A 27,348-nucleotide genomic window follows, 5' to 3' on the forward strand; every position below is an offset into this window, starting at 1 on the left:
AGGTTAAATCACCCATATAACACCTTTGTCTGGAATACCAAAACATATGCACCAAGATAGCCACAGCCTAACACCCCAAAATAAAACAGTGGCCTTATAGAATTAAACACTATAACCTTCCGCCAGACGGTGTGAAACCATACTGCCGCCTCCTGATCGGCTCCTTAAAATTGCTGAACCATTCATCCAGCCACGAACAGCTGGAAACACAGCTGGAAACACTACTGTCCATCCTCCTGCCTGGAGGTTCTTTAAAATTGCCAAAATCACGTCCAACCATTTTAACTCCGTCAGAGTATTAACAGGACTCCGAACTACTAGCTCTTCACTGTAGACACTGATGACCGAACCACCATCCACAGTCTTAACACGACAGTCACTTGACCTCTTTAACTTGGCTGCAGTACATATCGGATCTTTATAAAGCATAACTGCACTAAAACAGGCACCGTTGATTTCCTTACTACTATGTTGGAAGCCTTACTTACAGTGGGCGGTCCCAGGGAGGAGGACCAACTAGCCACACACCGTGGGTAATAATAAGCAGCGCTCAGATACCTGAGGGTCGTAGCGCTATGTAAATGCCTAATTATTATTATTATTATTATTATGCTGCGAAAGCGACTGCACACTGCTGTGTTCACCTGTATTTATTTCTTCCGAACAAACACTTCCTTCCAAGCGACCCCAAAGGTAGTTTCTTTCACCAACTCTTCCTTCCGGGAAAATCTGCTGCGCAGGCAACAAGTGCGCATACTCCTTAATGCCCGAGAAATCACTGGAAAGCAAACCGCCATCCTCGAGATCGGTAGGCCCCTCCTCAGAAGAACCTGACATCATCAATAGGTTGTTGATCTCCGAAGCGTATAGCTAGTTGGTCCTCCTCCCTGGGACCGCCCACTGTAAGCAAGGCTTCCAAGAGAGACGAATAGGGAGCAGGGCCGTCACGAGGGGGGGGGCAAGGGGGACAAACTGCCCCGGGCCTCGCGTTTTGGGGGGGCCTCACGCAGCCCACCCTCTTGAGTAGAAGGCAGCACAGTCCTCCTGTGTCCTTCATTCACGCAGGGAACTGTGCTGCCTGCTCTCCGACCCTGATTTTGCTGTTTGTTGCAGAGCCGTTTGGTTCCACAACAAACCGCAAATTAATGGGAGACAGCCAGTGACGAACTGGGCTTGGAGGGCAAAGGTGCTTTTGCCCCCCCCCCCCACCCCCAGCAAGCGGGGCCGTTGCTCCTTGGGCTGGCACTGCTGGTTTATGTAAAACATCAAAAACATACAATCTTCTCTCAGACCAACGGTCCAACCGACAGGACTGAAAAGCAGAGACTATTTGCAGGCTTGCCGGGCTTCTGTGAAGCACATCACTACAATGTTTCAACTTTACCCTGGCAGCGCCGCGCACGTGGCTCTCCACAGTACAGTGAAAAACAGCCCAGGCAACAGGACAGCCAGCATCCTTACTCTTCACAATAAAACCAATACAATTCTTCTCCGAAGGTTTGAGATGCCCCCCAGATGCCCTCCACCTCACATGATTAAACCCAAGACCAACGTGGTTGCATTTTCATTTAGCTACTTACAGGTAAGATGCCCATTTTTATTTAAGTAAAATTAAATACTTGCCCTAGTTTGCATGTCTGCTAATGCGTAATGCCCAAGCAGCACTTATTTATATTTTTCACTCCGTGATCATTCCCTTCTAAAACAAAAATGTGTATGTTACATGAAGTTATGGAAGCGTGCAGTCAGAATTTCGCAAAATGGTTATTCTGTAACAAAAGTAACATTTGAACATTTCCTTTTAGATAATTTACCTCGCAAAATAGGTTGCATTGGAATGCTGTAACTGAAAAATCGTTTTCTACACAAAGTGTAAAGCAGCAATTTAGCACAATTCTTTGAGACCATTTAAATTGTGCACACCAATATAAACCAGCTCAGTAACGGAGAGCTTGGCCTGATTTACAAAGCGTTTTTTTATGGGACTTTCCCATTCAAAAACGCTTTTGTAAATCAGGTCCCATGCGATCTGATGGACGCTCTCTTTAGTGAGTGACGGGTGGAGTGGGGGCATGGGAGGAGTCCCCTATTAATTATTGTTGCAGTTATTTAATATTATAATGTTCATTGTTGTGAAAGGGGCCCCTAGGGGACCCTGACGTCTATGGAAACAAGGTGAGTCACGACACACAATAGATACGCCAGACACAAGGTTGTATTCCCAAAGCTAGGGTTTATTGCAAAGCAAAAGTCTCAGGTGGCCAACTCGGTATCACGCCCCGCGACGTGTATCTCTAGACCTCGAGGGACGCAAGAGAGTGAATTACGTACATCAGTTACATATATACAAAATGCACATCAAACAATCAGCTATGACATGTTTAACACCCCCCCTTTATTGGGTTTCTTTGAACTTGGTGTGATGATGGACATCTCCGACCACTATGACACCTTCAAACATCTATTCTAGTAACAATTTGCATTTTGTGAGTGCGAAGGCATCTTTCAGTTGTTGAATAGAACACAGCGCTTCTGATCTTGGAAGCAAACTACATACGGGGGGAGTTGCATTCCGAACCTTGCTATCTATCAGGTGCTATTCACGCCCTGGGAGCCGACATGCTCTAGCGGGCTCAGCAAAGAGGGCCGTAAGAAAAGCATAATTCAAGCCTTTAGCGGTATTATTCTAACATATTCTACCATATAACGAGACTCGCTGGCAGCTGTGCAATGATTAGATGCCCTGCAGCTCTGCTTCAAGGCTACATTCGGGAGGGAGCCGGGCATTCTTCCTGGCGCTGACTAAGTTTGTGTTTCAGCGAACTCTTGTTATCCTCATGGCCCTGCGGCCTTGTCCTTTTCACATACAGACAACAATGTTTCACAGTCGAGCAGTGTAAGCGGAAAATATACTGCGAAGTAATAGGAACAGAAAGCAATGAGCAATGGTTAGAAAACAAAATGGCGATTCTTGTTACATCAAAATGGCCGTTCATTGGCAAACTCGAAAACCTATATTTTGTCATATCGTGCATGAGACGGTTGGCCCACGGCCACCAAAAATGCATTTGCGGTCTCAAAGTAGAGGTATGCGTATTTCTAGACTGACAGTTGTTACTATTCAAAAGGAACCTTCATGCCCATACAGAAGTCAAAACGTTGCTCCTATTAAAGGAGACATTTGATGAAATGGGACGAACAATGTAATTCAACATTTCTATCAAGCCCTACATCTCCATCCAGAGATTAACAAATTAATTTCTGACGTATGTTTGTGTATTCATTACAGTTCAATGTTCATGGTGAAAGCAAGATTTGTGGGGCCACAAAGGTTCTTTCATAAGCAGCTGATGCCTCTCTCTTATCAGATGCGAGATAAACAACAGAACATATAGCTTTCTGTCTGTGCTCAGCATACAGTAACCTGGATGGGCGTTAGCAGAGCGTTTTGGTCCACCATCTCATGATTGCTTTTTTTCATCTAAAGTGCATTGTTCCTTTTTATTCTACTAAAATATACTGCCCCATGCCCTTTCCTCTGCCTACTTCCTGGGAGTTAACTTTGCCAATGGAGAGTATCTGACCAACCTCTGCAATGTTCAAAACTGGGGTCAAACTGCGCATAAATAAAAGAGCATCCACTGTTAAATCTGAGCATACACACACACACTCACACACTTACACACTCACACGCTTACTTCAGTATAGTGCACATAGATTTCCCCAGGATTGTGGAGCTGGATCTGAGATCCAGAGAATTTATTTTTGCCAGATAACGAATCTGGGAAGATCCGTCCCAATGATAGCACTGAGTACAGATAGGGAGAAATGGCATGGGAGGAGGGACACAAAGCTTGTAAGTGTTGTTTGGGTATTTGCCTACCCGACTGCCTATGGCTATGCTACTCCCTATGGCAATTCCCACCTACTTCCTGCCCCCCCATCCAAAACATCACCTTGTTTGAACTCTTTGAGCTAGCTTTAATCAAGCCTTCTGATAGTTAATGACTTGATGGAAGTTGTAAACACGCAGTGGTGTAATACAAATGTCTTGTCCAGGTCTATCTTCAGTCACTCGATTTAAAAGCACCATGCATGTCTTGCACTGACGTCCTGTTAAAAATAAGCATTGGCAAAGCCAACAGATTTGACTTGTGCATAAGTATTAGGCATTTGCAATTCACTGCTATTAGATGCCGAAGTACTAGAACCATTTTCACATGCTAGCAACAGCGGCCAGTTAATACCAAAAACACCAGCAGTGCCTTCCCCATGCCTACACGAAAGCCCAAACTGTTAGCATTGCCAATGCTTGTTTTGCTTTACCCATGATGCACAGGACCATGCTAAACTGGACCACACTGAATGTAGGACAGTCTAGCTAATAACACTTATAATGCACAGCCTTCCTGGACATACTTTCTGTGGCATGGCATTTTTACGGGCTGGGAGTCCACATATGGTAATACTGACTTATGTTGGCGCAGTCTGCATGGAAATACATGGGAACAACCAGCATGAATATATTGTTATTCTGGCATATGTTGTGGGCAAAGGCGGCATGAAATGTATTGGAAAAAGTTCCTGTGGGTGGTTGGTGACTTGCAACTATTGAGTTTTTCCATTTACCTTACAAAGCCAATTGCAAACGGTATAGCTTTCTACCCAATTTTGCAAAGAAAGTGCTGTAAAATGCATAATTTTGACCCAATGTTTCAAAACATTTATTGGGGGTCAGAAAACCCCTCAAGCACCCCTTGTTTGGTTTGGGCTCCCTCACTGTGCTGTGTCGATCCTGCATAATTGACGCAAACATTTAAGCCTCTTCAGTTCAAAAATTCACCAGCCTCCACTGCACATCATTTCTGTCACTGTGTATGATGTGTTTTAATGAGCACACAGGGGCAGGGCGCTTCTTAATGCTGGCGTCACGACCATACACCCTCATGCCATTCTTTACATCTTTAGGTATATGATATAAAAGTTAGTCTGGCATAAACCTTTCTTCATCAGAGAGATCTAACTTTGCTATTTTTTATTTGCAGTTGTAGTAATAAACCATATTTGGGTTCCTCCACACAAACAAACTCAAGGGCAGATTTCTCACGTCTCCTGTTTGCGGCAGTGCCGCTGCTGGCCCAGTGAAAGCAATTGTAAGGGGGCCTCGCCAAATATTTTGCCCTGGGCCTCACCACACCTTGTGACAGCCCTGGTAGGGAGTGTCACCCAAATCTGTTTAACAACGCCCCATTTGAAACCCTGCTGGCCCTTGGGCTTCTCCAGTCGGAACACAATGGTTTCACTTTCGATCCTTTCACCACCTGACATAGCTGTTATAGAGTCACTGTTTGTGGCAATTGTGAACAGCCCTCTAAACCCTACAGCTCAGCAGTTAGAATTCCAGGGTGATCTCTAAGGAAGGATCGCAACGTCCGTGCTCTCAGCTCTACTAACTGCATCCAACAGGTCATCACCCCGACCACTGCAGCACGCTGGACACTGGCTGCACTCCAAAAGGTAAGACTCTTTCTTCCAGAGTTTTGCCCCATTGGTAATGACACATTCACTATAGTCCTCTGCAGAAGCTTTCAGTGCACCACGCAGCAACCCACTGCCTGTGACACAAAGCGCCTCTTCACATTTGCAGCGCCTCTTCACTGCCTCTTGCAGCACCTCTTCACTGCTTCTTGCAGCGCCTCACTGCCCTTATAGCATCACTTCACTGCCTCTGCAGCACCTCTTTACTGCCTGTTGCAGCGTCTCACTGCCATCTCCCAACCTCATGGCCAGTGTTATATTCAGGATCCGGCCACAAATGACTCTGGCACTCCACTTAACTGTTATATTGTTTACTTCAGTTCAGGTACATCAAATACAGTTCTTGGAGTCAGGTAAGTAAAGAGTAACATAGGACACCCACCGGCATCCCCTCTCAGGGCTTACATCCTTGCAACTGATATCCTGGAACACACCCAGAGATAAACATTCTAAGCCCTGCATTCCATCTCAAGATTCTAGTCACTTGCACCATATGCATGCAAAGTTAGTCACAATATAGTCTACCCGGTAAATCCCTACCGCCTTACTACGAGGTCCCTTTGCGGGTTGGGGGATTTAACGCCTGCTTTTTGCAGGCGTTAAAATCCAACCCGCTAAGGGACCTCGAGCTAATTACGGCACCGCAAAATTGCGGTGCCGTAATTAGCGCCTTCCCCATTCCCATAGAGCCCTATGGGGCAGAATTGGGAATGGGGAAGGGCAATGGCGGAAGGGGGATTTACCGCCCCTCCAACCTTGGAATGGGGCGGTAAATCCCCTTTCTGCCAAGGCGGTGCCGGTATTTTACCGGCATGAGCCATGGCGCTAATAGCGCCATGGCTCACCGCCTACCGTGTAATGAGGCCCTATGTCTGAACCCCCCCACACCCTGGTAAATGCAACCTTGTCAAACAGGCCATAAACCCCACTCAAGCTGTAGGCATTTATAGACAGGCTAGTACTCCTTTGATGCCTCACCTTTGACCGTTCTGACTAGAGCTTATGGGAGTTGTAGTTCAAAATATCTGTTTAGCCAAAGTTTGCAGACCCCTGCAGTTTAAACTAAGTTACGTTGGGGCTGGTTTTACAATAAGTAGTATGGAATGAAAGCGTAAAATTGCCTTTATGCTTTCATTTTCCATTCCCCCTCTTTATCGTGCCGTTCTGAGCCGTGTGTGGGGGGATGGGGGAGGAGTGGAGATAGTAGTTTCGCTTTTCTTTCCTCCTCCGTCTGAGAAGAGCACACGGTTTTACGCCTGAACGCGATTTTCATGCAGGTGTAAAATCCTGGATTCCAGTGACATACACCTTGCAATTGCACGGATTCCATTGAAATTCATTAGAAAACACCCCAAAGAGTCCTTTGCAGGAGGTGCATTGTTCTCAGAGCGGAGAGTAGCAGTAAAGAGTAAAGGCGAGGTCGCCTTGTTTTACTCTTTTCTTTTACACTCCGCTATGAAAGTGCGGACTTTGTGTTACTATGGCAACCCCTTTGTGAATCAGCTCTTATGAGCGGGAACAGTCTACATGCAGCGTCATTTGGTGGGTTCTGTCGTTTTTGCCAAGCTCGTCTCCTTAGCGCTAATGTGCTCACCTTTCATATCCGTGCTGCTTGAATTTGTCTCGCGAGGATAGCTCAGGGGCATCGTGCTCGCCTTAAAAGCAAGATCACATGCAGCACCACAGGTTCAATCCCCGGGTCCGTGCTTAGAAACCTCTGGGTGTTAAGCGCGTTATAAATAACCTATTATATCAATTCTCGATATTTCCACGAATGCCCATTAGCCATAATTATGGCTAGTCATCCCTAGAATGTGTCTTTGTGATCCCGAAGAGTTCCCTGGAATGTGTCAATTACTTTCCTGCTGAAACCTATTTGTGCAAGACCTTCTACCTTCTTGTCTGTCGTCTGTACTGCTTAAAGAACGACAAGGCGTTTGGACAGCATTTAAAATGTCCACAATTAACCAAACCGACAATTTATTTTGATATTGTGTAATAAGTGATGTACATACTCAGGTGCTGCCACAAATTGCGAGAGTCGCTATTTCTTATCTAATTAATAAAGTCTGCTTTTCAATCTACACCTGGAGTCAGTGGTTCAGCATCAGCGATCCATGTATGTGTTAGATTAAAAAACGGCATATTTCCGTTTGGTTTGTTTCTTGGTCTGTAAATGGCCCAGCACTATTTCATGCAATCTTTCTTTACTTCTCCCCCCTACAGGTGGACCAGTCCGGCCTGTTCCTCCCCTCTCGAGACTACTATCTGAATAAATCCAGCAATGACAAGGTATGTGGAGTCAGGGTCTGCTGGAAAGAGCATGGCCAGGCTGGCGCCTCTGGCTGTGAGAAAAAAAGGGGACCACATGGATTGTGTGCAGATGTGTCGACGTTAAATGAACACAAGCGATCAGACCATTCTACTTCCAGGTCCTACTTCAATGACCATATAACAAAAACGCGTGCAGAAGCATTTTCATGGGCATGTTCAAAACGAAGCCTCATGGAACGAGGGCGAGGTCATTATCCCAGGGTAACGCCCTCTCCCTCGGGCAATAAGTTGGGGAAGGAAATTATCCCAAATGATAATGAAACTTTCTGAGGTGATTAGCAGTGTGTGGTAAAATAAACGAAAACAGAATGCTGTGAGACTACTGATAGAGTCAGAGTGTTTGAAATGAGGTCAATAAAAGAGATTAGCACCAGTGGCGTTGCTACGGGGAGGGGCCTGCGGGGCCGGGGCTACCCCTGTGAACCCCTGTTCCCCGCCCTTGTGCCCCCACACCTAAGACAAGCAGTGACCATGTTCTCCCCCTACATTTGTCTGTGCCCCCCTACTTTTGTCTTTGTCCCCCTCCTAAATTTGATTCCTGGCGACGCCACTGATTAGCACCTTGATGAAAACGTTGGAATGTTGACAGCCAATCAAGACCCATGGCTTCTTGGCAATATTCGCCGGTTTAGCCATGGACGCCTAACAGGATTCCAATGTTCATACTGCTGCTCCTTGTTCTCTGGGCTCCCTTCTCATCTGGTCCATCTTCCTGTCCCTCCTCCGTCCTGCCTTGTCCAAAAGTCAACCTGCAGTTCCACTCCTGCTCTGCAACCCATTCTCTGTGCAGCTGCTCCGTGGCTTGAAATAGAAAAAGGACTGCCTCTCTCTGGATGATGAGCATCCCTTTCTCAGCGGCCATCTCTAAATGGCTTTCCCTGTTTGTTTTCTTCCCTCCTGTCACCATGTCTCCGCCTGTCACCCTCCTCCCTGGCCCGGTGCTAATAGCCTTATTGCCCACAGCATTGGAGAATAGGGCCTCTTACGGTTCTGTGGGCCTTTTTATGTGCCCTTGCTTTGCCATGACCCATAAGTCAGGCTTACGTGCACATAAGAGACTGTATTGCCTGCGGCCGCTAGCATTAGTGCTCAGTTATTGACTGCATTCCGAGGATTCTGACTTGCTTGAGCTAATATACATTTTGGTCTGTGAACAAGCTCACAGACAACATGCATAGTCTACAGGTGTGCTTCATGGGTCTCTATATTTGCTGGGCTCCGTTTCCAGGTGCTGACCGCATACCTCGACTACATGGTGGAGTTGGGGGCCCTCCTGGGAGGGGAGAGGACTTCCACCCAAGATCAGATGAAGCAGGTGCTCGAGTTTGAGACCACTCTGGCCAACATCACTGTGCCACAGGATGAGCGGCGGGATGAAGAAAAGATTTATCATAAGATGTCTGTGGCAGAGTTGCAGGTAGGAGGCCATCATCTACTGGTGGTTTGCGCAGGTGATTACTGTCATGGGGCTGTAACTATGTATTATTATCTCCCACTGGTGTTGGCACCTCATTTTATGTCACTTGCAGAGGTCGAAGTGGGCGGGAGCGGTGCTCCCATACTTTTTATTTCACTGTTTCACTGTTCCTATACTTTTATTTTAAAAATAAACCGTTCTGGAATGGTTTACTTTTAAAGTAAAAGTGTAGGAAGAAGTTGAAGCTTGCACTTCAGTGCACTGCACTGGACATTCCCATAAATAGCAGGGGTGCTTGTTTGGGGGCTTGGATTGTGTGTGGAAGGGTGCGCAGAGATGGGGTTTGTGGGGAGCGGGGCAGACCAGTAGGGAACCTAGTTCCACTACTTCTTTTTGTACACTTCGACCACTTGTGTACGAGCGCGATAGAAATAAAATATCAATCAATGCTTACGTACATATTCTAGGGTGCTATGAAATCTCTTTCATTAGCACCCACAGTGGCCCTCTGAGCCAATCAGGAACCTCAGAACACAAGCCTTAATCGCTGGTAAAACACCTGTGAACCAAGCTCAGATGGCTGCCACACTTCCTCTCATTTAAGCTCCATCCCCAGTGCCCTAATCCCCCGGAATTAAAATATATATATATGTGCTACATTTACCTCCACTGGCTGCTGTTTTGCTGGTTATGCGCTTATCAAGTCGCTGCCTTAAAATACAGACAAAGAGCTTTATTTGGACCACCCATTTATTTTTTCTATGGTAGCTATTGTGCGTTGGTCTAATTTCCTTCCCCAAGTGGATGCTGGTCTGTTATTGTCTTTTCATATAAACATTAGAGCCCTGTATGTTGTGCGGGGGTGCTAATCGTTATATTGCATTGGCTGGCAGCGGTACCGGCTGCTAACAGCGCTGTTGCCTTAGTAGCAGCCCTCACTGTGCTCGGGACAATATCCTAAACCGGCGGGCTACAGCCCACTGCTTCTGCTTTACGTGGGGTGGTAAATTGAGGGGCGCTCTCATTAGTGGCGTGGCCCAAATCCAAGTGGTTAGGCCATGTCCCCCAACAACAGCCCTCAACAAGAGCCCCCCAGCCCTTGCATTCAAGGAGCCATGGTCAAACAAATGCCTGCAGCGGTCGCTGACCCCCCCCCCAGGCAACCCTTTAACCACACTGCTCCTTGAATGTAATAAGATGCCTACTGCGTGATGTCTCTTTATTCCGAAACAGGAGGAGGGCTGGGTTGGCCAGCCTCTCGTTTTGTTTCTGAGTAAAGAGCTAACATACAGTGGAAGCCCTTTAACTAAACACAGTTAATGGGCTTCCTACTGCATGTTAGCTCTTTACTCATAAACAAAAGGAGAGGCTGGCTAGCCCTGCCCTCCTCCTGTTTCTGAATAAAGAGACATCACGCAGCAGATTTAGCCGAAGCGTTGAAGTAGTGGAACTTTGTGACCTGCTGGCCTGTTCCTGCTCCCCACAAACCCCATCCCTGCACCCCCCACGCACAATACAATCCCCCAAACACACCTTCTGTTTAAGAGAATGTTCAGTGCAGTGTACTGAAGTGAAATTTTCAACTTCTTCCTACACTTTTATTTGAAAACTAAACCATTCCAGAACCTTTTCTTTTTAAAATAAAAGTATAGGAACAGTAAAACTTCGTAAATCTGAACAGATTCGGACTGCCGTATTGTCAGCCCATGATTCTAGGATGGGCCCATGTTTTGGGACAGAATGGATCACTTTTTTGGCCAGAGTGGGCCAGTTTCATAAGTTACTATGCTAGTTTCAACCAATGTTTAGTAAATGTTTTCAAATGCATAATTTACTCAAACAGTCTGTTCTGCATAGTGATGAATTGTAAGGTGTGACTGTGGGCCACTTTTTCACTGGTGCATGGGCTGAGTTTAGGCTCCATTGCGACCCTGCATTTGAAAGTGTCCAGCCATAGGGACCCTGAACCCCTATCTGCGCGATGACAGATAGAACACGAGGGTGCTTTAGAAGCTGATGATGAAGAAAGGTCGGACATCCTGGATGATGGCTTCCCTATGAGACTGAAGGGAGAGTGATCTCCTGGATGAAAGAATCCTGGAACTCTGGGTGAAGGATGCAGAGTTGAACACTTCAGCAATGTTAGCAGGTCCACCTGTGGCGCTTTGCCATGTTCATGCATTTTGCTTTTTTTGTTGCATATTTACCAGACATGATATGTTGGCCTGTCAGCATTTGACATGAACACAAAGTTAAGCATGTGCCCAAATGGACAGGTAGGCCACATATTAAATTGACAGACATGACAAGGTTAGGCATGTACAACATTTACATGGTGCTGGAAAAATATAGTCCCATTCAGCTGAACTTTTGCCAGACATGCTTGCTAACACGTCTGCATTCAGCAGCAAGCTGAAAGGTTACATGGTAAACAGGCATAGGTCCAGAATCTTAAAACATTTTTGGGCACAAATGATAAGATGCGCTAGCGCATCTCATAATTTGCGCCAAAACAATATTCGTCCTATTCTCAAAGGGCATTTGAATGTGTTCATCACAGAAGCACACATTCAAATGCCCTCCTTTATCCCCTTTGTCAGGATGCATTTTTGCACATTTTATAGCACATTCAGTGTTCAAACACAGGATGTTTTTTAAAATACGCAGAAAACAAAGGCATTGGGCTCATTACGAGTTTGAGGATTTTACGCCAGAATACCGGCAAACGGAATTATCGATACTGCCACTTGGTCAGGCGCCATTACCACTGGAGGCGTTACCTCTAGTGGTAATACAATTTTATTACAAGTGGTAGTTTGCCGGTGTAAATCCCCATTTAATGTAGTCCATAGGGATTTTTGCCAGTATTACTTCCGGCGGTATTATCAGGTGGTAATTAACTCCAGCTTGAAGTTGGATGTATCTCCTCCACTTTACCTCCAAAAATCGCCGGTATTACCATCCAGTAATACCTGCCAAAGGTAATACTGGCAAACTTGTAGTTGTGCAGGAAAAATGTAGGTAAACGGTATTACCTCAAATTTTTCCCCACACCACCAAACTCGTAATGAGCCCCATTCTCTTGCACGTGTTTGGAACCGCTGCAGGGCGTTGCTCGTTGCGTGATATGGTCATTCCTGACCCTGTTGTGCAATTATTTGTAAGGTGGGACAGCAGCGATGTAAACCATTGCTGTCCCACTTGCATTTCTATCCTACAACCGGGGACAGAATAGCTTTTTCCAGCATTTCACCATGACAGGACCTTCAAGGGACTGTCACCATGAAAGGCACTCCCAGACCCCTAGTGGGCGCTGGGAGCCTGCAATGTGACACTTCGCCTGCAACAGAAGCAGCTTGACAAGTGAGGCTGTACTTGGCGTATTATTATACTTTATTTACCATATGCGGCTATGGCAGGCCTCGGATTGCAGTGTCTGCATAGCGGAGTATATACACTTACAGCACCTAGGGCTATGGGGATGCTTTTAACATATAATGGGCCTCATTACAAGGTTGCCAGTCCAGTAACAACGGAACCGGTAAGCTTGCTGGTGCCGTTGTTACCGGATCGGCAAACTACCAGGTCTGCGAGCCAGTGCCTTTCAGCCCGGCAGGTTAGACCTGCCGGGCGGAACGGCACCCGCGAGCAGACCTAAACGGTAGCACCGGCACCGTTGTTAACGGTGCCGGTGCTACCGGCCTCCCCATTCCCATTGAGTCGCATGGGACTCAAATGGGAACGGGGAGCCATTTTTACCGGCACCCGGCGAAGGGGAATTACCAGGCCCGCCGAGTAATTCGCCGGTACATCACCATTGTTGGGTTCCGGTAAAAAAATAACTCCGGCAGCAGCCGTGCCGGTATTTACCGGCACAGCTACCACCAACCCTTTTATGACCCCCAATGTCTTCACATGACACATGAGGCAAAGGGTGCTAGTAATTGTCCACATGCTGTACTGGCATATGAAGTCAGTGGGCCTCATTACGAGTTTGGAGGTAGCCATGCTGTTTTTACCGGCATGGCTACCCCCAAACTTGGGTCCGGGTCCCGAAAAATGGGAATTACCGGGCCATTCCGACCTTTGCGGGCCCGGTAATTCCCATTTTTCGGGACCCGGACCCGGTAACGTCCCCATTCCCATTTGAGCCCCCATAGGGCCGTTGTTGCCTTACTGCCAGGGTTGTAATGAGGCCCAGTGCCCCTAGCCTTAACTGGTCCTGCTAGGGTTAGCCACGTCATATGTTAGCTCCTGATATGGCATAGTAAGATAAGAAACGTGGTTAACGGCTCAAATCATCTTTTGTTTACTTTAGTAACTATTTTTATTTCATTATTCTTAAACTATTTACTTCATCTGTGATGTCACGTCATATAACGTCATTGTGGTCAAAGGTCATGTGACAGCACTTGCTGTGGGATTATCAGGTGTGCGATGTCACTTCCACTGCCCTTGGCGATTTCCCTGGTGTTTAGCCAATTCACGAAATTCTCGCACAAACTTGTGTATTTGGACTACATTAGTAATGAACTTAGAAGCGTAATTCCCTCGCCAAGTATTGTTTGGATGTCTCTCAGAGCATTTTTGTTCCTCCCTTCCTTTTCCTCAGCTGAGAGCGCGCCAACTCTTGCAGCTCTCCAGTAGTGGAGCATGCACCCCGCTCAGCGTCTCTTTCATGATTCATCCACAGTAAAGGCATTTCACAATCCGCATTTAGATGCACAGACTATAATACAGAGACACATTTATTTGTCCATGGTGTTTATTATACACAACAGGTGTATGGGCTGTCCCTCTCTGTTTAATTATGCAGGTTATACTTATTTACTAGGTCTCTAGGTAAAGCTGTTTAGCCTTTCACTTTTCCCATATTTGGTTTTTGAGCACTCCCCGGTGAGGGACTTTTTGATATATTGCATTGTATTGTATTCGTCATTTATATAGCATCCTTTGCCCATTTGACTGGCCTCAATGCGCTTTGTGGATGGAACACCCTCAGTGACCGCAGTCCATGTGTGGGAGGTTCTAAGAGCTAAATTAAAGATGCATGTGTGCATTTTGCCAGGTTAGGTCTTAGGTGGGCTGGCTAGGCTCCAGTAAGCAACACAGAGGTCAGGCACGTGGGCAGGTGCTGTTGGGTTTAAGGTTGAATGTTTGTGCTGGAGATTCGCTGTGTGCCCAGCTAGACCAACATTTATCCGTAGATTGTTGCTGCATACTAATGGCAGAGGTGTTGAGGTATGTTAGAGGTTTCAGTGTGGAAGTCTATGGGCCTCATTACACGGAAGGCGGTGAGCCATGGCGCTACTAGCGCCATGGCTCATGCCGGTAAAATACCGGCACCGCCTTGGCGGAAAGGGGATTCACCGCCCCATTCCAAGGTTGGAGGGGCGGTAAATCCCCCTTCCACCATTGCCCTTCCCCATTCCCATTTCTGCCCCATAGGGCTCTATGGGAATGGGGAAGGCGCTAATTACGGCACCCCAATTTTGCGGTGCCGTAATTAGCTCCGAGGTCCCTTAGCGGGTTGGATTTTAACGCCTGCAAAAAGCAGGCGTTAAATCCCCCAACCCACAAAGGGACCTCGTAGTAAGGCGGTAAGGATTTACCGGTACGGGTATTTTACCGGTACCGGTAAATCCCTACCGCCATCCGTGTAATGAGGCCCTATGTGTGTTGCTAGACCAGAATAGCATAGCCATAGCTGCATTCTACGGCATGTGTCTACAAACGTAGTGCAAGGTATACATATCATAAGCTTTGATGCAGTCCGGCTTCAGTGTTGTTTTTCTTGGTCCAATGAGATTGGTAGATCTCGCTAGTCGCGGTCTCCCTCGAACTAATGTTTGAGCAGTGAGAGAGGGGCCCGGAGGGAGGGGGGGTTGGGTGAGGACGAGGGATTGTCGTGGTGTGCCGCTGCGAACACTGTCAGCATCTGTGGGGTATTGGTGGGTACGAGTGTTGTAGAGTTTGGGTCAGCATTGACAATATAGAGCGTGAGAGGGTGTCAGGAGGAGGCAGGGAAGAGCCAGGTTTTGAGGACCTCTCTGAATGCCAAGTGATTGTGAATGTTGTGGATGTGCAGGTGCAGGGAGTTACAGATGATCAGTGCTTGGATGGAGAAGGTGGATCCACCCAGTCTGGTGCAGTTATAATATGAGACAACTAGGACAGACGATGTGCTAGATCAGAGTGTCCTTGAGGGCTGTTAGTGAGTGACTTTGTCTTTAAGGAATTCAGGGCCGGTGTTGCAGATGGCGGGTGAGTGATGCACATGTCTTTAAAAGTAGTGTGTCAACCAATGGGGAGCCAGTGGAGGACTCTTAGTGAAGGGCTGATATGTTCTCTGGGAGATAGATTAATGAGCTTGCGGGCCACAGCGTGTTGGTTTCTTTGCAGTTTCCTTAACTGAAACGCTGGCACTCCTAGGTAAAGGCAGGTTGCGTAGTTTAAGTGGGAGAGGATGATGGAGATGATGGCAGGGAACCAGTGAGGATAGGTGAGGTATGGGAAGATACGCCTGAAGATGCGTAGATGGAAAAAACAGGTTCTGGCTATCATATAATATATTAAACAGTCCTTGGCCAGGGGTGCTAAAAAACCCAGCCTGGAAAATGTTAAAGGTCTATATCCACTTTTGGCAAGGTCAGCCTCGATAGAGACTGACCTTGCCAAGAGGGGGTCGGACCCGTCTCAGCATGGTGTTGGAGACCTACCTGGGTGGAAGCCAGCTCCATTCCTTTCCCAGAGGGGGGAGGTGGAAGTTGGGAGGGCCCTGGTACCTTTCCCCTCTCTAAGTGCCTATGTGTGGTTGGGGAGTACCACTGGTAATTATCCCATACCTCTTAATGCAGGTGCTGGGCAGTTTCTCTTTTATCATTGCAGGCCATTAAACAATCTCGGAAGGGCGCCTGCAAAATGACAGCCCATCAGAGCCTCCGAACAGATGCTCCAATTTCTTACCAGTGTCCCAGCCACAAAATGGCTGCCTGACATGATTGGAAACATTTTCCAGCACAGGCTGCCATTAGCCCGACATGGTAGACCTGCAAGAAAAAAAGGGAAGGGTCTTAGCTGCTTTTTTATATGTTCCGATGTTTGTAACACCTTACAGGTGGGTAAGACAGGGAGAGATTGGCCTGGGGAGAGGACCAAAGGGGGAGGATAAAGCTGGGGGCAGGAAACAGGAAGAGGTGAGATGTTCAGGTGAGGTCGGAGAAGGAGGAGGCAGACCAAGACACCAGAAGGAGGAAGGACAGTGCAGACGATTTTCAAAGAAAGTGGGGTATCTGTTGGTAAGATGAAGTGGTACTGTGTTGTGAGTGTGCATGTGAGGTGGGTGAGTGAGAATGTTGGAGAAAGAGTAGACGGTGAGTGGAAAGTGAGTGAGAGAATGAAAGGAGGGTGACTGAGTCGAAGGTAGAGTGGAGTAGTAAATGAGTGGAGAGGGAAGATTAGAAGACTGGAGAGAAGAGATTAGTAGCGGAGGGGAGAGTGGTAGCGGTGTGTGAACAGGAGAGCAGCGGAGAGAGGAGAGTAGTAGTGAAGTGGAGAGGGGAGAGTAGTAGTGGAGCAGGGAGGGGCTAGTAGCAGGGGACAGAGTAGAACGAAGTAACATCGTAGGGTTCAGGTAGGTTGTAGGGAGACATCAGAGGGACAGAGCAGGAAGACGCAGAGAGAGAGAGGAGAGGAAGTGCATGGAGATGGAGAGTGGAGAGGAGCGCGAGGAAGAGTACATAATAGAGAGAACCAGGGAGAGGAACATCAGGGCTTGAAAGGAAGAAGACATAGTGGGGCTTGAGTGACTGGAAGGTTCAATCCTCACAAACCATTAAAACAAATACAACTATAAAATAGGTCCCACCTAGGAAGTCCCACATGGAGCATCTTTATCTGTTTTGTAAAAATGTCAAAACCTGTTTTAAATGAGTTCCTTCTGAGATATCCATTTTTCATGGAGTGTTGACTAAATAAAACGAATAGTTATGCATGCAGGATAATGTGTTTTACTGAGGCAACATTGACATGGCTTTGTTATGTTATGTTATATAGTTTTATAAAGCGCTCGTAGGCCCGGAGGTATCTTGGCACTAAGACATCAAACACAGCTATGTGGTCCGGGGTGTTTTCAGAAGAGAAGTGTTTTCAAAAGACACCTAAATTGCAAATGGTTAAGAGTAGATCTCAGAGCCAGAGGGAGTGTGTTCCAGAGTTTGACGACCACCACAGAAAAAGCACTACCGCACACTCGAGAAAGACGGATCCTAGGGACAGAGATTAAACTGGCATTCCCAGAGCGAAGGGTTTCGGGTAGGAAGATACAGAGGGAATTTATCTCAGAGATAGTCTGCCCCCTGAGGATAGATGGCCCAATGAATGAGGCAGAAGATCTTAAATTCTATGCGCCTGTCGGCAGGAAGCCAATGGAGGGAACACAGGAGTAGAGTGATGTGGGTATCATCGGTAGTGTTAGTGGCCACCCTAGTGGTCAGATTCTGCAACAACTGCAACTGGTGGATATTCCCCACCGGTTGAGCCAAAAACAAGGAGTTACAATAGTCTATACGGCTCAGCACCAGTGAGGCTACTTCCAGAGGTCTAAGGTGGTATGGCAAGAAGGGTAAAACCCTGCACAGAATCCTTAGATGAAAATGGCCAGCCTTACACACTGCTCCAATCTGAGCAGCCATAGACAAAGTAGATGATAGAGTGACCCCAAGATTTTTAACAGTCGATACAGGGAGAGTGAAATCACCCAGTGCAGAAAGCCAAAAAGATGGAGTCCAGAGAGCAGGGTTAGGGGGTGACCCACCACCAAAACCTTGTTTTTGTCTCCATTCAATTTCAGCCAGTACCTACCCATCCAGTCCCCAATGGCAACCAAGCACTGACTCAGTCACAACGACACCTCTGCCTGGTTCAGATCTAAACAAACCAGGATCTGTGTGTCATCGGCATACGAGTAGCACCTGAATCCGAGCAAGTGGATGAGGCGGATCAAAGGCTATATATAGATGTTAAAGAGTGAAAGGGATAGGGTGGAACCCTGTGGGACACCACAAGATAGAGAGCAAGAAGCAGAAGAGAAAGAAGGAAGTGAGACGGTTTGGCCCCTATCAGTTAGGAAGGAGGAAAGCCAGGCTAAAGCAGACCCGTAGAGGCCAGCAGAAGCCAAGCGAGAAAGCAAGATCTGGTGGTCGATGGTGTCAAAGGATGTTGACAGGTCTAACAATATCAATGCAGCCATTCCACCGATGTCCACCATTCTGGCCAGGTTGTCGACAACAGGCACCAGGACGCTCTCCGTGTCACGCCCTGGGCGAAAACCTGACTGAAAGGGGTCCAAAAACCCAGTGTCCTCCAGAAAGGAGGAAAGAAGAGGGGAAACCAGAGACTCCAAAAGTTTCATCAACAGAGGAAGAAGGGAAATAGGACGTAAATGAGTAAAAATAGTGGGATCCAGTGAGGGCTTTTTTAAGAAGGGCGATAACTAAGGCTTGTTTTAACTCCACAGGAATAAACCCAGACTGGCAAGACAGATTGACTGCCTGGAAAACCTTGATAGTCAGCCCTGGGATGATATCCTTGAAAACTGCCAAAGGTATGGGATCAGAGGGAGAGGCAGATTTAAGCTGAACAACAGCCTTTCCTACTGCTTCCTCAGAAAATATTGGGAACTCAGACCACACGTGCAAAGGGCCACCAACTCCAACCTCTGGTACATTATTAATGGCGGAGCACCAATGTCGCTGGTAAATAGCACCCCAAATGGTGTCAATTTTAGAAATAAAGAATTGAGCCAGTGAGTCACAGAGACTGCATTAGAGACGCAGTCGGTGAAAGATTTTCAGTAGATGACAAATATTTCACAATGGCAAACAGTTCCTTAGGTTGATTAAGAGTATTAGCAACCCTCTGAGTGAAGAAGTTCTGTTTAGCAGCAAAGATACATTTGTGATAGGTACTAGCTAGAAGTCTATAGACTGTCTTCTAAGCGGCATCATAAGAGTGGTGCCATTTGCGTTCAGTCCGTCTAAGCTCGAGGCGGGCCGCTCTAAGTTCGTCCCTAAACCAAAGGTTGGATGGATGATTGTGAAGCCGGGCAGTTTTGAGAGGAGCTTTGTTCAATGACCTCAGAGTTTTCTGAGGGATGTAGATACCATAATGAGACTGTGATCTACAGGTACAAATCTGTCATGACATTTTTGAAACCTGCAGCCCATCTCTGTTGCTGTGTCTACATGTTCCCCAGTAATTAATGATGGTTTAAAAGTGCCATGTCAATGATGCCCCAATAAAAATGTATGATAATCAGTGGTCGAAGTGAGCGGGAGCGGTCGGGAGCGGTGCTCATTTACTTTTTTAAATTACCTTTTATAGCTCCTATACTTTTATTTTAAAAAGAAACTGTTCCAGAATGGTTTAGTTTTAAAATAAAAAATAAACTTGCACTTTCAGTGCGCTGCACTGAACGTTCCCTTATACAGCAGGTACAAGTGTTTGGGGGGGGGGGGGTGTATTGTGTATTTATTTATTTCTATAGTATTTTATTTATTTCTATAGCGCACCAGGCCCAGGGGCAACCGGGCGCTTAACTTAGTTACAACAAGATGAAAGCATGACAAGGCAATGTGACAGAGTATTACAGGATTATTACAGGAAGATTTACAAAATTTACAAAATATACATTCAAACGAATATCGATAAGGCAGTGATTTACAGGATAGTTAATAAGGGATGCAGAGTAGGTCAAAGTGCAAGTAGCGCAGTAAGCTGGTGTTAGCAGTCTTGGGCGGATAGCCAAGCTTTGGTAAGGTATTTGAATTTCAGGAAGGAAGGTTCTGCTCTAAGGTCATTGGGGAGTGAGTTCCAAAGTTTGGCTGCCAGGATGGGGAAGCTGGTTCCACCAGATCATTGGAGATTAAAACGCGGGATGTCAAGGCAGTTGGCTTGGGCCGCTCTGCGAGGTCTGGTGGAATTGTGGAAAGAGAATCTGTTTGCCAGGTAGCGAGGGGCTTGGTTGTGGAGGCATTTGTGTGTGAGAGCCAAGGACTTCAAGGAGATGCGATGTGGGATAGAGAGCCAGTGCAGGTTGCGCCTGGTGTCAGATATATGCTGGCGCCTAGGAATGTTAAGGGCCGCTCTGATCGCATTGTTTTGGACAATTTGTAGCTTGTTTAAGTTGCGGAGATTAGTACCTAGATAGAGGGCATTACAGTAGTCGACCTTGGATAGTACAAGGGTCCTGGCCAAGGTTACGCAGTTGGCAGTGGTTAGGAACGGGCGACAGGCGGTGATGAGCTTGCAAGTATGCGCTGCTGCAGATGAGACTGCGTTGGATTGTCTAGTCAAGGATAGGGTTGAGTCGATGTAAATCCCTAGGGTTTTCGTGTCCTTAGCAATCGGGATGGTGTTCCCATCAATGGTGAAAGACTTGAAGGCAGGGTCAAGTTTAGTGAGTTTTTGTGGTGAACCAAGAATGAGGAGCTCTGTCTTTTCATCATTTAGGCAGAGGCCGTGTTGGGCCATCCACGCTTGGATGACCTGGTAGATGGCGTTGATGGCAAGGGAGTCAGTTGTGTAGTCTCCTGTGATGGGGATTAGTATCTGTGTGTCGTCAGCGTAATTGGTATACGTGACGCCCAAATGGTCCAAAATATCAAAAAGGGGTTTGGTAAACACGTTATATAACGTGGGCGAGACACAGGACCCTTGAGGCACACCACAAGAGACCGGAGCGGGTGGTGCGGCCGCAAGTGGGGAGAACACGCGCATTGATCTATTATCCAGGAAGGATCTGATCCAAGTGGCGGCATTTTCTGAGAAGTGTGCGGCTGATTTGAGGTGATGGCAGAGAATTTTGTGATTGACAAGATCAAAAGCAGCAGAGAGGTCCAGGAGAAGTAATAACGCCAGTTTGCCTTTGTCTTTGAGATCTTCGATCTGCGTTTTTAAATCAATAAGGGCGGTCTCAGTGCCATGGCGAGGCCGGAAGCCTGATTGCCTGAGTCCCAGAAGTTTATTTGATTCAAGGTATTCCTGAATTTGTAGGTAGGCCGCGCGGTCAAGGATTTTTAGTAAAAAAGGTACAGTGGTAATTGGTCTGTAGTTTGTGGGTATGCTGGGATCCAGGGTAGGTTTTTTCAGAAGCGGGATGACCCATGCATCCTTAAGATTGTCCGGTACAATCCCAGAGCTAAAGGAGGAGTTGATGAGCGTAGTGATGAATGGTGCTAGGTCGTGAGCAGCTTCCTTAATAATAGGTGCAGGACAAAGGTCACCCTGACAATTGGACGGTTTAAGGCTAGTGATAATCTTTTCCACTTCGAGAATGGAGAGTGGAGAGAAGCTAAAAGGAGTCAGAGAGTCTGTGATAGAGAGGTTTATGGTAGGTATAGGGATCTGTAGAGGGTTGGATTGAAGGCTAGATTGTTTGTTGTTGATTTTAATTTGGAGAGTGGCAATCTTACCTAAGAGAGCTTCTTGGATTTTGGAGCACCAGGTGCTATCTTTGGTACATGTGTCAGGTGGAGTAACAGGAGTTTCAAGTTCTTTTAGGATTTTAAACAATTCTTTGGTGTTAGATTTGGCTTGCTCGATGCGTTTGTTATATGTGTCTTTTTTTGCCTGGAATATAGCTTCCTTGTAGTTAAGGGTGGCCAGGAGTACGCGTGATTTGTTAGCTAGAGAGTGATTGCTTCTCCAGTGGGATTCTGCAATTCGTTTTTCTTTGCGTAGTGCTCTGAGATGGGGTGTAAACCAAGAGTTTAGGTGGGCTCGAGGTTTAGATTTTCTCAGTTTCGAGGGTGCAATGGTGTCTAAGGCTGTAAGCATGGCCCGGTTGAATGTGTCGACCAGGGCCGTAGGGTCAGAGCATGAGGGATCCCGAACATTGAGAGCTGGAAGGAGGAGGGGGAGGAGTCTATCGCAGGTAATGTTGCGTTTGTTACGGGTGGCCATAGCCGGGGCAATGTTGTGAGGGAGGCTGATAGGTTTGGACTCAATATTGAATGTAATTAAGTTGTGGTCTGTCCAGGCGCACTGTTGGTTAGAGGTGATGTTGATGGGACAGTTGAGGGCGGCTAGCCAGTCAAGGGTTCGGCCCTTGTTGTGGGTAGGTTGGTTTAGGAACTGAGTGAATCCAGCATTAGTGAGGATGTTGTCAATAGACGAAGCAGCAGTGTCCTTGGGGTCGTGGAGGCCTAAGTTGAAATCCCCCAGTATCATGACCTGGGAGATAGCTTTGGTGTTGTGTGTGAAGATGTTGGAGAGGTCCTCCGCGAAGGTGGATAGTGGGCCGGGTGGCCGGTAGAGTAGATGGAAGGTGATAGAATGGTTGGGTGTGAGAGCTAGTTTAGCTGTCAGAGCTTCCAGAGTGGAGGAGTGATGTGTGGCTGAGAGGTGGAAGTTCAGAGCGTTTTTGTGGATGATGGCGATGCCACCTCCTTTAGATTGTGGGAGGGGATGTGGTGATGGGGTTTGTGGGAAGTGGGTGCAGGCCAGCAGGGAACATAGTACACTTCGACCACTGATGGTAATGCTGACATGCTAATTTGTTTAACTGGGACAAGTTTGGCGTTGGATTGTTTGTCTTGGACGACGCAGATATCAGCGTGGCAATGGGTTTGCTGCAGCAACATTGGTGTGCACGGTGCTGTTGAAATTAGCATGCCATTGATAATATGTGAAGGGCTTTAAAGGGCAGTCAACGAGGGACAGGCACATTGCAAGTCAGCTAAATCGATCTTGGAAGGACCCTGCTGAGAAGACTTTCGGGTGCTGGGTGGTGGGGGGAGGGGTTGCTAAAAGCACCAGACTACCACAAATCACCTGCAAGGGCAGTGTGTGAGGCAGTCTACTTGGTGTTTGCCGGAAGGCGAAGACCTCTTCTTGATATCATTAAGTCACAAAAGGACGTATGGCTCTGCAGCCATAGACCCAACCCCCTTGCATAAGGTACTTCTAGCTCATACCCCAAAGACTAAGCAGAACATTCAAGTGTGCAGCATGAAGATTGCCTGCAGATTAATCCAGATAGTCCTTTGGATTGTTTGTTCACTGGCCTCCCTCTGGTGGCCCGTGGCAGCCCCTCAAGCCAATCAGGCATTCCTTTTGCCATGAGGGACCCCTGGGAATCTAGACTTTCTCAGGAAGGTCCACTTGTAGAGAATCATGCTTTCGCTTAAAGGGAAGCCCCTATTCGCCTCGTGACCCTACACTTCTTAAATAAATCCACACTCAGCACAGAGCCAACACAAGAGTCCAACGATCTCATAAATACCATAGAATCTCTTCTAGGAAACCGGGGGGGGGAGTGGGGGGGCACCAATGATTCCAGTGGTGTTCGGGGCAATGAAGCCTCTGAGACAACTCCGTAAAAGTACATACGTAATTCTGCAGTGGTACAATCTACACACAGTTAGGCATTGCCAGGGACCCAATAGAAGTTACTCTGTGATATCTCCCCTGCAGGCAGGAAATACATCCTCTGATGGGGCTCCGCTCGCTGAATTGAAGGTTCCCTTTGGGCAACATCAAGCAGGAGATCGACCCTCCCTCATCCTAACGTGTGTGCATGGCCCTAGCCACAAACCTTTGGCAAACTCTTGTGCTCCCGAGACTAGTGCCCTGATCGTGGGGACTCCCCCTTTGTCATCATGGGTGGAGTGCCATTAAGCAAAAGAGGTGCTCCTCTTATTGAGGATGGAGGACAGGTACAGAAGCACCCCACCCTAAATCATCTACCTTCCTTAGAACCCCCTTTACCGGTCCCATCATTTCATTTTCCAACCCCATGAAGTGCACCCACCCCAGCTGGACACCCTGTGGGCTAATGAATTAGTGAAGATGGTGGATAGAATGATAACGATTGCCTCTGGCCGCAAGCCGGGGTTGGTGTGTCTTATTCCTCCTTGCGCATGAAAGTGATGGTGGGGAAAACCAAGGGTTGTAAAGTCTTTACTGACGAGGGCTGTCCGAATGTTGCTAAGTTTCCAAAGTATGTCTGTTTACTAGTAAGGGAAGTTAGGATCCTGGGGGAGTCTGTGGTACTCATGCAAGAACAATTTACCACCGTGAGGGAGGTTCCCGACCAAAAATGGGAGTAGTAGCGGATAGGAGTTCCTCCCCAACAGTATATATTGTGCTCTTTGCCATCCATGCTTAACGGATTAGAGCCTTTATGGGTAAATAAACCAACTCCGATAACCGTCCTAAAAGGACCCCTTACCCACACGAAGTTCACTTTTGGCTGTAATTGACAAGCAAGCTAAGTGATCTGCATTTTATAACTTGAACGATATAACCAGGCCAATCAAAGTTATACCAAAAATATCTCACCTATTGAAATGTTAGTCGGAACCGCAAGATGTACGGCATCACCCACTTCTCCTAGAAGGCTGCCTCTTTCAATGCAGCTATAACATAACATTCAATAGACGCTGGGGATCCTAGGATGGACTTATGAAAGGTACGATGCCCTTCCCAATAAGGTCATACATTGGATTCGCCATTTGAAGGGCTGCCTTTCGATCACACTGGAAGCCATCATATCTGCTGTAGGGTTCCTGTCCTCCAATGATACATCTAGGGATGCCATTAAAATAACCTTGGCAAACAAGTGGTTGAGGGACTCGGCCCGATTGATTTTAGTACCCTACCGCCACTGGGTGCAAGATGTCATTAAGGAAAATACTCCCAGTTGGAAAGGAGGGCATACCCATGGTGCCCATTGTGTCATCAAGAAGAAGCCTGGAAGATAACATTGAGGATAAGTTGGGGACCTCTTGGCAGATCATCTCGATACCATTGACTGACGAGAGTGATGCCACCCTGATCCACTCGGACTGTCGGGCAAGTGATCTATTACTCATAACCTATTTCATATTAAAATGACATCATGGAACATTGCTGGCTTAGGCAATAAGATGTCTTACCAGGAATGGCATGAATATATTCAGTGCAGATGTTAAAACATCCCATGTTTTGAGCCAGTTTAGGTAAACGATCATCTTACCTTGCACAGTGCAGTCTTGGGGCGTCCTAGTGGCGGCTTGACAGTATGGGTTCTCTTAGCCATAAATGCTGACATGGTGATGCTGGAGACCGGGCTGCCCGACTACTTAGAACAAACGCAGGGACTCCAGTTATTGGAAAAACAGCATGACCTTATTGTGAATCTTGGTGATGCCCTCCATGGCCTGGGCAGGGGCTTTATTGTGGTGGCTGGGGATTTCAATGCACAGTTTGAACCCCTTCCTGCGATGCCAACCCTCCAGGACGAAGAAGATAGGGTCCGGTGTAGACCTGAGTTGAAAGAGTTAGTCCCTGTAGCGCCTTTCCACTGATGTGGCAAAGGTAGCTTCCACTTTTGGTTCTTTGGGAATCAGGGCATGTACTTGGCAGCTCCCTGGAGACTCCACTGAAGCTCCTACTTACAGAGGAGGCCCCACCTGCAGCCACCATGATGACTACATTTCGATAAAGGCAGTAGAATGGGCGGTGCTTACTGAACTGAAAGTTATGTCTTGATTGGAGAGTGATCCTAACACTGTGACTCTTTTGTTAAGACTTGAGTGCGGGAGTGGGCGGAGACTACAATGAGTCCTTTTCGAAATTCAGGACGAACATACTTGCCATTAGCACTTAGAGGGTTAGCAGGCAGATGCTAATTAGTTTTTGGTGTTGTTGGGCAATTCAGACATGGTGCTGACCAACAACCACCAGAAAATTAAATGGGCCATGATAATTCCAAATATCTCTGCCCCTCTTAACTATGCCTGTTTGTTAGCTCTTCTGGAGAAAGTTCCCCAGGGTCAGCTTACAGATCACCTTGCGGTGGATGAAATATATAAGATATGGGGGGTCATTACGACCCAGGCGGTAAGTACACCAACTTTACCACCATGGTGTAAACTACGTTTACACCATGGTGGATGGCGGATTTACCGCCCCATTCCAAGGTGAGTGGGGCGGTAAATCCCCATTTCCCATTTACCCTTCCACATTCCCATTTTTGCCCCATAGGGCATAATGGGAGTGGGGAAGGCACTAATTACGGCACCGTAAGTTACGGTGCCGTAATTAGCACCAAGGCGGTTTAGCGCCATGGATTTTAACGGCTGCTAAAAGCAGCCGTTAAAATTGGAATCAGGCGTTAAGGGTTAACGACGGCGTTAACCCTTAACGCCTGAGTTGTAATGAGGGCCATGGACTGAAAAGATGGCACTGTCTGTTACTGTGCCAAAAAGAGCAATTACAGGTCAAAGAACACCTGGTTTGAAAAAGACTGCAGCAAGATAAACCAATGCTCCCGGATAACTTCAAAACTGCAATGGGGGCAAAGGGGAGAGCTAATGACAAGATTCAGAGGTTTTGGTCTATCTATAAAGCTCCAACGAAAGACAGAAAAGCAGAAGTGGACAATTCAAATTGGTAGACCCTGCAGTGGGCAATCATGCACAAAGATCAAGATGTCTTATGACACCTGCTTCCCTTGTGTCCTAACAGTAATATTAATTACAATGACATTGAGAAGCATATTTCAGAGGACACATGGTTTATGCACTTCAGTGACCTCTATTACTTAGACAGATTTCCGGAATGATCTATAAGATATCTGAACAGCTTCAGATTGGCACCCAATTAGCTTCAGGGAAGCAAAGGTCGGAATGGCATCCAGGGGTGGGTTAAACTCTGCATAGATAATTTTTTTACAGTGAGCCCACAATTTATGTGGGAATGGATACAGTGAGCTAAAACGTTGTTGTAGACCCTTCCGAGTGGGCATCTTCCCATAGAACAAGTTATTTTGCTGTGTTTCTTCTCATTAGAGGGACTCCCGGACCCTTTTTTGAATTTCTAAGAACTTGTGGTTTCATCCTGTTACCCAGGGTAATCCAGACGTGGACCCATTGCTAACTGTGCATAGAGGCACAGCTTCACCAAACAGATGAGGCCCGACTAGGCCGCAACACGTGTCTTGGCTTGCTGTTGGTACTCTTGTTCAGAGGAGAATTGCCTAGCATTTCAGTGCTGGACTGCACACGTGGGTGGAC

The 27,348-nt window shown here is 47.0% G+C and overlaps 1 protein-coding gene across 1 annotated transcript in view; it reads left to right on the plus strand.

Moving 5' to 3' along the window:
• Positions 1-27,348, plus strand: part of ECE2 (endothelin converting enzyme 2) — a 513,778-nt gene that overhangs the window by 300,432 nt on the left and 185,998 nt on the right. The window contains exons 7-8 of the mRNA XM_069618808.1: positions 7,765-7,830; positions 9,101-9,289. Of these exons, the coding sequence (XP_069474909.1) occupies positions 7,765-7,830; positions 9,101-9,289 (255 nt within the window). The remainder of the gene's footprint in view (positions 1-7,764; positions 7,831-9,100; positions 9,290-27,348) is intronic.

The sequence above is a fragment of the Ambystoma mexicanum genome, chromosome 10 (genome assembly GCF_040938575.1).
Source record: "Ambystoma mexicanum isolate Mex_15411 chromosome 10, UKY_AmexF1_1, whole genome shotgun sequence".
NCBI classification, from domain to species: domain Eukaryota; kingdom Metazoa; phylum Chordata; class Amphibia; order Caudata; family Ambystomatidae; genus Ambystoma; species Ambystoma mexicanum.